The sequence below is a fragment of the Danio aesculapii genome, chromosome 2, assembly GCF_903798145.1.
Source record: "Danio aesculapii chromosome 2, fDanAes4.1, whole genome shotgun sequence".
Lineage (NCBI taxonomy): Eukaryota > Metazoa > Chordata > Actinopteri > Cypriniformes > Danionidae > Danio > Danio aesculapii.
This window is the reverse complement of record NC_079436.1, coordinates 51,573,220-51,585,380: the sequence shown is the minus strand read 5'-3', so window position 1 is coordinate 51,585,380 and position 12,161 is coordinate 51,573,220. Positions and strand designations below refer to the sequence as shown.

The 12,161-nt window shown below is 36.8% G+C and overlaps 1 protein-coding gene across 1 annotated transcript; it reads left to right on the top strand.

The window, feature by feature from the left end:
- The first annotated feature begins 5,276 nt into the window (after positions 1–5,276).
- LOC130238704 (polymeric immunoglobulin receptor-like) lies at positions 5,277–8,930 on the top strand. Its single transcript, XM_056469806.1, has 5 exons — positions 5,277–5,370; positions 6,601–6,930; positions 7,017–7,356; positions 7,674–7,771; positions 8,707–8,930. The coding sequence occupies exons 1-5, from the start codon at positions 5,277–5,279 to the stop codon at positions 8,928–8,930; spliced, it is 1,086 nt and encodes a 361-aa protein (XP_056325781.1).
- The last annotated feature ends 3,231 nt before the right edge of the window (positions 8,931–12,161 follow it).

The following is a 12,161-nucleotide window of genomic DNA, read 5'->3' as shown; positions in this document are numbered from 1 at the left end:
ACCAAACAAGAAGTACTGAATTAAATTATATTTTTCCACTGCATGTCTTTAAACTATGGACATTAATTTTACCCCAGTATTTTCAATGAAGTTTTTGCGCTAGCCTCCTGCTGATTAACCTGCGTTTAAACGGTCTTTCGTCTCTTTTTACATTTTGACAACCAAAATGAATACTTAAGTATATTTAACTGATTATATTTTAATGACATTACAACATCGATGCTGTAAAAGGAACTTTATGAAATGGGCTATATGCACACGGACTTTGAATTTTCAGTCAGTTAGCCCAAGGGCTTTCTGTGAACTATCTTTCCATTACAAAATTGTCACGTTTAAGATCTGATTTCTTTAAAAATCAGCGATCTTCACTGCCTGTTAGATATTCGATATGAAAAGGGTCTCAGATCGGACAAGAAGATTTCCTCCCGCTATGTCTTTAAAATATGACAGTATAATTAATATTAATATTAAAGTACAGTATAGTCAATGGAATTTCTGTGCCTGTTTGCTAATCCTGACGATGCTGTCGTTTTACACTTGAACAACTATATGAATGCCTAAGTCTATTTAACTGAATGTATTATATTTACATTACAACATAGATGCTGTAAAAACAACCTTGTGAAATTGAAAGCACTCACATTAAGCTTCCACAGTTGGCTTTAAAACTCTAGTTGTGCATAGAGCCCATTAAAAATAGTCACATAAAGCTTTCACTGGAAGTTCATCATTGGCTGAAAAACACTAGCTGTACATATAGCCCACTACTCACACAAACAGGAAGTCACTATCATCTCCTAATTGTGTGGGTGTTTTTTTTTTTTATTGAACATGTATTAATGTACTGTACAACACCTCATACTATACAAACATGGTTTGATAAAGGTATTATTTTGGTAGAGCAGTTGTTGAGTAATGAAGGACACTTATTGACATGTGATGAATTTCTTTCATACTTTGACTTTCCTGTAACCCCAAAGAAATATGCCAATGTAATTGGAGCTATCTCTTCTAGTATTGTTTCTTTATGTAGATGTCTTTCATACTTTAAGAATGCAAAGAATAGTTCAAGTTCATTTATTTATAAAGCACATTTCAAAACCGTCACAAGACTGATCAAAGTGCTGTACATAAGACAAAGTAATATAAAAACCTAAAAATAATCTAAGAGAAACCACTGAATAAATTTAAAAATGAAGGAATAGAAAGGACTATTACAATTAATATTAAAAAGCCAAGCTAAATCGGTACGTTTTTAAGAGTCGCTTAAAAAGTACATCAAGATGGAGCTATTCTAATCTCAAGCGGCAAAGTATTCCATAACCAAGGACCCACCACAGAGAAAGCTATGTCTCCTCTACATTTTAATCTGAACTGAGGAACTAAAAGATTTTGATCTGACATCTGTTGTTGTGTGTACAGTTGTTGCTAGGTGATGGACAGAATAGCAAAGCGCCAAAATGGAACGACGTACGCACATCACGGTCGTTCTGCTTTAACTGATTCTTTTGGTTTTGGACATACGGAAAGCAACTCGCGTCTGTCTGCTGTAAAAACATTATAAACATTCAGAACATAATGTGATGTCTGCAGAAGTTGTTTTTAAAGGCGGCAAGCAGACATTATCACTGTGATTGCCCTGGCTCAGTCCCGCTTGTCACAAAGATGCAGTACGTGATACACAGACACACACACATACGAACAAATGTTATGAAATCGATAGTTTGTTGTACTGTTGACGGTTCACTTCCGTTGATTGGTACGATTGGGGAACAGAGACGTCTGAAAACAAAGGCGGGTCTACTGATTGGGGCTTTTCCTTAATATTAAGTAGCCTACACTGTTAAAAAGACTGAACTTTGTGGATAAAGTCATTCTCATCACCCTGGCTACGTTGTTTCACTTTCTTAACGATAAAATGAAAACATGACATAAGGAACTTCCTATTTTTATTTTGATATTAAGAGCTTAACAGACAAATTTATACATTTATACATTATAGGAAATAAAAGCAAGCAATCAGTCGATGAGCAGAATCAGTGTACGCGGTTACATTAATTAATATATTAACTTATCTTTGCACTCAGCCAAAACACATTATCTGAAAACAAGTAATAGATTCAAATGACCAAAGTTGGGGAATATGTCGTTAGATATAGACAACAAGATTAATTAAATATGGTTAACAAATATAGTGAGATTAGATCCAGCGGTAGATCCTTGATGAACAGTCCGACGTGCACTCCTCTCATCTGGGTGGATGTGCTCAAAGCAACTGCTGTGCATTTTCAGCAGTATAGTGTGGATGGAGAGCTGCTCAGAAATGCTAGGTGAAACGCCAGTGTGGATGTGGATAGTTTTCGTTCTAAAATGCCGTTTTAAAACTAAAACGTATTGGTGTAAATGGGTTCTTAGTAAAGCACTAAAAGCGAGAGGGTCATTCCTCTTACATTTGGCTGTCATAATAAGAAAAACATGCGTCTATTATTCCATAAAGAACTGGTTAGTACACCATATGTTACTTTCTATTGGTTTAAGTTATTCAGAATCAGAATCAGTTTTATTGCCAAGTGTGCTTCACACACACAAGGAATTTGTTTTGGCTACAGAAGCTTAAATATACAGGTTATAAGGTGCTTTGTACAAGTGCGAATGTAGAAGGTATTGCATTGTATATTGATATAAGGTGCTGTGTACAAGTGCGTATGAGAAAGTATTGCACATATTTATTGCACAGTAGGGGGTTATTTAACTGTTCATAAGGTAGACAGCCTGAGGAAAGAAACTTTTCCTGTGTCTGGCTGTTTTTGTGCTTGGTGCTCTGAAGCGCCGACCAGACGGTAACAGTTGGAACAGGTAGTGTGCTGGGTGTGAGGGGTCCAGAGTGATTTTGCGAGCCCTTTTACTCAGTCTGGAAGAGTACAGTTCTTGAAGTGTAGGAAGGGTAGTGCCAGTGATTCGTTCAGCAGTCCGGACTATTCGCTGTAGTCCGGACTGCTGAACGTCAATTTAAAAATATTGATTGGGGGAAAGTTTTGGTATTACCTAATAAATATCTAATTACAAATAAAATCAAAGAAATCTCATTTAAGATACTACACCAATTTTACCCTGTTAAGCATTTTTTTTACCAGATTTATTCAAGACATGGATGTCAATTGTTTATTCTCTTTATTATACCCAGAAACAGTATCTCATATTATCTGGTATTGTCAGTATACAAAAAAGTTTATGATGGAAGATTTATAAATGATATGAAATTTATAAATGATGAAGTGCTGTCAAAATTTATTTTACTATATAAATTTCACCTTTTAATTATACTTACTAAGTTCATCGTTGTAAATGTAGCAGTCAGAAACCTGCTATTTTTAGTGGTACCAAAAGAATTTGATATTTACATAAATACCATTAAGGAGAATACCATAGATATTTACAGTATTAGATGCTACCTATGCTATTGTTGTCTATTGGAATGAATGCGTTAATAGAACCACCATTTTAGTCCAGGGTTAGCGCTCCTCTGAAATGAATGTGGGACCAAGGTGCAGTGGGGGACTGAATATATAGTAATAGATAGACATATAGACATATATACAGTACATATATCTATAATCGGGCGTTTTGCTGGTGGTGATTACACAGTTTTGTTTAAAATTATAAAAATTATTAGGTGCTCTGCAACTTTATGTGGACCATACTCAGAGTCTTCTCATATCTAAACAGAGGTTGGCCCATTAGATAGTAGATAGTAGTCATCACCCAACGATTATCAGTTCCAGGTCAACTTGTTGGGCCCAAGGATGAGAGCACACAGAACAAACAGTGTCGCCTCCTGTTGGACAATAGCACACAGCTCCTCTCCAGCAGCAATTTGTAGAGCTGCGGGCTGGGCGACACCTAACACATTTGCAAGATTTTTTTAATCTTCGAGTGGAGCTGTTTTTTCTCGCATTAGCTGGATAATCCCAGTCTTTAGTGAGGAAACTCAATATTAAGTTCAAGCTCAATGTTGAAACAAACTTGCTTCACTATTCTCTCTAAAACAAAGATGTGTGCACTTTTCACTTTTCTTATTGAAGTCCCCATCTTGTGAACCCTATAGAATTCCTCCAAGGCCTCCAGCAGATTTAGAGGAGCCGGTTACCTTGCCCATTACATTGTCGGCATGCTCATTCAGTCAGCCTGCTTTCTGGGGTTCGGTGCCTACTATGCGAGATCCCTCTAGGCCTCCTCATGCAGCACTTGGCAAATTTCTCACCAAGGCCTTGGCGAGGTTGAGCTGCTGTGGCGCTTTCCATACACTTCTCCAAATGTGTCGTGTGGCCCACCTCCACAGCAGCTGGCCCTCCAGCTGATAGCTGTTTGTTCGACTTCTTCCGCATAAAAGTGTGCTAAGCTCTCTGTAGCTGCTGGCTTTATTCTGAGCTACTTGTGATTGCTATCAGCTGTAAGAGCTCCACACTTCCAACTCATAGGAATTCATTGACCCATTTTCTGGCTTTTCAGAATGATCAGTTATCTGGCGATACCCCCAAATGTGTTGTGCGACTCAGCATTTCCGTTCCCTCCCTCAGGGAACACTTTTAGAAAAGCTGAACGATGCTTGAAGTTAAATGGCACATAATTTCAGAAAAGACTTAACAAAAAATTTTAACTGTTTCCTGGTGCTAAAGAGGTCACATTAAACACAGTTTTGATGCTAGTTTTTGATTCCAAAAGTAATTTTGTTCTAAAATTAAGGTACAATTCACCCAAAAGTACTGACCCTGCACTTGCTCTATACCTTTTAGATAGATTGTGCGAAAGTCCTAGGCTCCCAAAGCTGGCTGTGGCCTAAGACTTTTGCACAGTACTGTATAGTATATACATCTTCTATTATGTGCAGACTGCCAAACATGGTAAAAATAACTACATTTCTGCACTTAAATTAGAACTAGAGAAAGGAACGTGATGCTGCTAAACACAAAGAGGAACCACTTTAACAAGCATTGTGTATAAAGTACAGTAAATACAGCTTGTTCAAAATGCAAATTGAATATTAAATTTTTTCGCTTAATACTCATTTTGTTGCAAATTAATTACTATATTACTATATGTTTGTTATTCATAACATATTTATAATCAGGCATGGTGTACAAGGAAGCGGTTTTAAAAAAGCCACCACAAATCCAGGAAGTGAGCGGAACTATAGCAATTGTATACCAGACAGGCTGCACGTCTCAGTGTTAAAAGCTGCTATTGAAGTATTAATAATAGTAATAATAAAAAAAGAAATGAAGATACAGAGAGAGGCAACATTGCGACTTTTTGAACAAAGAACCATCCGTTTGAAGATGTTCTTTGTGTTTTTCCTTTACTTCATAACAGGCAAGTGTTCTCTGTTTTAACTCATTTTACTTAGTGTTTTTTTAACATGCATTGTGCTGATTGTTGTAATTATTATGCTTTGAGTCAAATAAACATATAATTAATTCAGAAGGGTGTTGTGGACAAAAGTGAGCAGGGCAGGGGTGTCACGGAAGGCAGTAAAGAGGGTTGGGGAGTCGCGAAGAAAGCAAAAGTGAACAGCGGACGGGGAGAAGGGCGGTTGAGGAGGGGGATCGGTAAAATGAGGTGCCGGATCAGATTTCAGAGGTTCTGGATCCGGAAGCCCTGCTTTTATTTATTCTATATAACTTTATATGGTGTGAAAAATGAACAGTACTTGACTTGTCAACATAGATTTAAAATCGAAAAATAACAGGATCATGTATCAATAACACTGAGAAAATAATCGATTTGAAACTTGTTCAGTTATGTAATAAGCAGTTCCACAAAAGGCAGCAATCTCATTTTCCTGATTGAGTCATTTGATATTGCATCAATTCAGGTTAATATCAATATTGCAAGAATCAAATTACCGCATCTCAGCGTTCCTCATACACACATTTGTTCCTCACAGCACTTTTGTATCTCGACATTGCACAAGCTTTCCATTTCCCACTTAAACTAGTTATTTACTGTTTCTTTTCTCTTATATCAAATAACAGAGGTAAAGTTAAAAGCAGTTAACAATATTGCAGAGTCATGTTCAGTTTAGGTCTCAATGTCTGTTAGATATTGTTGCAAATATTTTTTTTTGGTGATTCATACATTAGGCTTCACTTGTTTCATGGATGAATCAGCATTTTTGAATGAACCTCTTGAACAAACGATTCAGTGACAAACGATTGCTTGAACTGACAGGAATATTTAGAAGTTATTTTCAAAAGGTGATTTAAATAATATTTAACATGGACATACATTACATAATAAATGACAAATTATCTGCTGTTAGAGTATATTATTACTAATACTATTATCATTGCTATATAATACATGACAGTTACATAAATTATCCACTTTTAGAGTATATGAAACTGTAAATTACTATTAATATTAATAGTTTCATTACCATTATTATTATTATTATTATTATTATTATTATATTATCACTGTTAGCTGTATTATTTTTATTATATGGATTTAATGTTTTTGGTCCATAAACGGAAAGAAATATTTAGATATATTTAGAAAGATATATTTGAATACTCTAAATTGATCTTTTTCTTTACACAGAGTGCAAAATTGGATCAGCAAGCAGAGCGTTAACAATTCAGACTGGAGGATCTGTTGTTATTCCATGTTATTATGACAGAAAATACACAGAATACAAGAAATACTGGTGCTTTCATGCCAAGGCTGCATTTAATTATTGCTCTATTCTGGCGTATGCTAATGAAACCAAAGGAAAAGTGTCAGTGATTGATCATCCAGATCAGAGTTTCTTTACTGTGACTATGAGAAACCTGCAGCAAGAAGACACTGGAGCTTACTGGTGTGCTGTGGAGATTAAAGGATTCTTTCATTTGGATGAGAAAGAGCAGCATCAGCTCACAGTTCAATCAGGTATGAGACCAGATTCACATTCAAATAAAAAATATTTCGTTCCAGATATATCACAGTATCTAATGTCTGCTGTCTGTGTGTTTCAGCTCCTGATGTGTCTGTGATGGACAGCAGGGTATCTAGACATGAAGGTGATGATGTCAGTGTCCAGTGTTTCTACAGTTCTGGATACAAAAATACACAGAAACGCTGGTGCAGATATAATAATGAGAGGTGTTTCAAAGAGAAGAAGACTGACACATCCCAGAGTTCATCAGTGCAGATCAGTGATGATGGTGAAAGCTCCTTCATTGTGCTGATGATTGGACTGAGACTCTCTGATTCTGGATGGTATTTCTGCTCTGCTGGAAATCTGCAGGTTCCTGTTCAACTCACTGTAACAGAAGGTAAAAGTCAATCACTAATCACATTGACAGATTTTTATATGTGAAATGGTAAACCTTTTCTTTTTTGTGTGTGTGGTTAACCCTAGAAATAGTAAACCCTTCCTTCTCTACAAAAAGTCCACAAGTTCCAGTTTTCAATGTCACTAAAACAAAACCAGGTGATACAGCTTTTACTGGAGGTTATAAAGAAATTCTAATAATTTTAATCTTAATATTTTATTTTATTTACAGCAGTAATAGATACTGAAGGATTTGAAAGAAATGGGTAAATAGCTAAATATAATGTTTAAAGTTTTCTATCATTGGTTTTATTAATGATGTATTTATTTACATTTAGATGTATCTTGTTTCCCTCAGGCATTATCTGGAAGTGTGGATTCCTGCAGTTCTGCTGCTGCTGCTGCTGATGCTGATTGCGCTTGTCACATCAACAGTAATATTGAGGAAGAAACACGGTCAGTATTGAAGACTTTTTTATAATATGATGTATTTTATTGTTTTAACTCTAATCCCAACAATGTTATTTATTTATTTATTTATTTATTTATTTATTTATTTATTTATTTTTGGTCACATTTAAACCAGATCTCTAATTGCGCACACGTTCATTCTGAGCCAAGTCCGAATGTGTATTTAATTATAGATATATTATAGATATTATAGATATCCAGATGTCCAACCTCTGTCAAAATACTTATGTAACTCTATGGGTAGATCTAATTGTGCGCCAACCTGCTAAAACCTGGGTCTCCAGCAAATGATGGTGAATTAGGCTGGATTTTCTCTGGTTGATTTCTCTTAATAAAAAAAAACGGTGCCTCCAAAAGTGTCCAATAACCCCACAAAATGTTGTGTATTTAACCAAAAATGGCCTCAACTAAATAAAGTTTTATGTAGCTATTGATGTAAGCCTGTTTTATCCCTTTCCACAATTATTCAATAAAAAAAAAAAAAATGAAAACAATACAGATGTGACAAAAACAAACTATTTATTTTAACAGAATAAGCAAAACTTAGGTGTCACTCCTTTTCTTTTATATGTTTAGCAATGAGCACAACAAAAAAATATTAAGAATTTAACAGTGAAGTATGAAAACAAAATAAAAAAAAATATTAGTTAACCTGCTTAAACTTGGCAGCTACATGGAAACCCATGCACACACACACACACACACACACACACACACACACACACACACAGACACAGACACACACACACACACACACACACACATACACCACCAATCACATTTTCAGTATTTAGAGAACTTAATATACCAAGCGCTTGGATTTCCGTTGGGGCCCAGAAATGTCATTGGTGCACTTTATAACCGTGAGGAAATAATAAGCGTACTGTGTGACTAAACAGTTCTTGTAGTTACTCACTCAGACTTCCCAAGTAAACTCTCCAGCGGCCGCAAGCGTCCCATGTCGGTGAAGCTCTGCTCCAAGCGGGCACAGCAATTTCAGCAGTCCTGCTCCACGCAGTCCAAGATGGCGAGACGATATCACGCAACGTTGCCCCACGAACACAGTGAAATAGTGCGAGACGATATCACACAGCGATGCTCAACTCAGTTTGTCCTTAGTCCGCAGTTTCAGCTGTCCTACTAGGGCTGGGTATCGTTCCAAAACTTTCGATACCGATACCCTGAATTCGAGACCGGTTCCGAACGATACTTTTTTCGATACTTTAATTTTAAGAAATATATTTTAACAAGATTATTTTTACAGGATGTTCGTGACACTTTTCACAGCAGGCTTATCTCTAAGACCAATAAACAAAGGAACAAAAGCACAAAATGAACAAAGTGTAGTTAACACAATATATTAGTGCAAACAGTTTTAATAAAGTTCAAGCAGTTTTAAGTCAATCAATTTTAAGTATTTGTGAGGCTTACTGCTGCTTAAACGTTTAGTTCACCCAAAAATTGAAGACATTTTGGATTTAATTCAAGAGCTTTCTGATCCTCCCATGGATAAATCATTGAATAAAGTTATTTTTGTTTACTTTGTGCACAGAAGTATTCTTGCAGCTTCATATAATTATGATTGAACCACTTATATCGCATGGACTTATTTTGACTGTTTTTGGTTCCTTTCTAGGCATTGAAAAATGCATATCCAGTAAATGTAATCTTTCTCCAGAGTAGAAAAAAGCAGCAAACCTTTAACAATAAAATTTGTAACGGCCCTGTGGCATTCATCTTTCCTTTCTTTGTTCATTTTTACTTTTTCTGCCAGTGTAAATGGATTATCACTTGATGGTCTCCTAATTCCAGGGTCAGCAGGAGCAGAGACTATAACATTAATGTGAAGAAAACATGAAAGCTAAACTGTTACTGCAGCCAAGGATTAGGACATTTATATTAGATAAGTTTAATGTGAGGTAAACTTCATCATTTACTGTTAACCTTAAAGTGTTTTAGTATCAACTTAGCCTGGTATTTAAAGCCATCGAAACAGTACATAATGTTACACAGCGTACGTTAGGTCCAAAAAGGATTAATAAATTTACCCCGCACAAACTTAAGCCCCGTTTACACTGTCAGGTCTTGATGCCCAATTCCGTATACATATGATACTGCCTATATTTTTTTGTCTGTCCGTTTACATGTTCTTTTAATTGTGACCCATATCTAATTCATGTCTTTACACTTGCCGTACAATTTACGATGCACGCATATACGCGGGTTTTAGCATGTGCCACACTAGCCACGATGGAAGAAACTGTCTTGTTTATAGCTCTGCGAAATATGCGAAGCATAGTATAAGCAGTGAATGGTTCAGTTCAGATTTACCCCCACGCAGTTTACGTAATGGTATGGCCCTGATGTGTGTGTGTGTGTGTGTAGTAGATGTAGCCTTTGCCTGTGTGCGCACTGGTGTTGTTGGAGAGAATAAAGTTGTTCTGTGTAGCCCGCAGTGAGTGTATTATTAGCGACAAAAAGCCAAAGTTACGACACGAAGTTCGGCCAACTTTAAAATGATTTTGAGGCGGAGGAGGTGGGAAAGGGCCATCATCGCAGCTTGCGCTAATGATTTATATGCTTTATGATGTACTCCATCATTCAGAGGAATGTGAGGGTACGAGTGAGAGATCTCAGGTCTGGTGGGAGCAAATTGTGGCGACTGACCACTTTCCTCCATGTTTCCTCTGTTGTTGTTGTTTACCGCGTCGGAATCTCCACACACGCTCTTCCTTATACATCATTAAACCGCGGAGAAGCACCACATTGTCACAAGTTTAATGATGATCAGAACACCTCAATAAAGCCGATCTGCCTGTTTACATGACAGTCGCATTGTCACATATCCGATTTATATCTGATTTATTTCCACATATGAAGGAGGCCTGAAACCGATCGCTGAATATCCGAATGCATGCGTTTTTTTTTTTCTGTTTACACGGTCATCAAACAGATCCGATCTGTGTCACATATGAACAAAAAATCTGAATTGGGTCACATTTATCTGCAGTGTAAACAGGGCCTTAAACTACACAAGCAAGAAGTGCTAAAAGTTAACTGATTTTATATGTCTGTTTGACAATTTGACAAGCTCTGTGCGAGTGGGCATAACCACCGTAAACTATTGATTTTCAAGACAGCCTCGCTGCAGCCAATCACCAGCATTTGATCAGGGCACGTTAAGGATGCAGGTTTTCTCCAAGTGGTGCTCACTGACATTGACAAGATTATACCCTTGGGTATCAAAATTTGGTACCGAACGAAAATGAATTTTTCGATACTCGGTAGTATCGAAACGATTCGGTCGGTGCTTAATAAGTATCGAACTCGATACCCAGCCCTATGTCCTACTTCAAAACACCACATCAAAACTCTCCGATGTAGTTTATAGTACTTCAGTCTTTTTGTCCTTCGAAGAAAAATGTTGTTAGAAAGACAGTTAAGTTCATTTCCCTTTATTTTTTTTTCCAACTCAAAACGCGGCCGCAGGTCACCTCTCTCCCCTCAGATCACTCACACTTTTTTTTTCTCTCTCCCTCTCAGCCCCTCCCACACTACGGATTGGCTAGTAGTCAACACTCAAAACCCAATCGGAAAATCCCATTGGTTAAACATTTGTAACAGGCCAGAACACATTAGACCTAATAATATGAAACACATAATACATATAATACGATTCATCCTTGAACTGTATAATAATATTGTGCACTTAACCACAAAATTTTTAATAAAATTAAATATGTACATTTCCAGAGGGCTACACTTATCTGATTTACCTTGGCTGTAATGACAGCATTTCACATGAGAATGGGCTGTCATTATGACATAGATGCACCTGTTAGTGCTTGCATATTTGCATAAATTGCATAAAACTTGTTTTTTTCACCAAATCCTTTACATCAGACTTAAAGTTTCAAGAAACCCCTAGAGTTCTTTTTTATTTTGAGATTTGTGAACAGATTTGAGTGTTGAGCATCAGTTAAGACAACGTTAGCTCTTGTCAGCTTTAGTTGTAGGGAAAACTTGATAATTTTGAGGGTTTGTCGGCTAATTTTATCTTCTGGGTTTAAAATCATTTTTTAAATGAATCTGCCAGTGGAGGGATGACATGTCGGTTTCTCGTTATTATTCATAGCGTAGTTGAGCCTGCTTTCTAGTTATTCATGACAGCACATGCTCTCTAAACCTGGTTACATTGTGCCACTCCAGCCCGCAGTCTTCATTCAGCATCGGGACTAATCCTGTATCAGCCACGCTGTAAACTCACGACCATGGGTGGTAGGGCTTTCTCATACAGTACACATAAGCTGTAGAATGCACTACCCATCAGCATTAGGAATGCCTCTTTTCTGGACTGTTTTAATAAATGGTAACA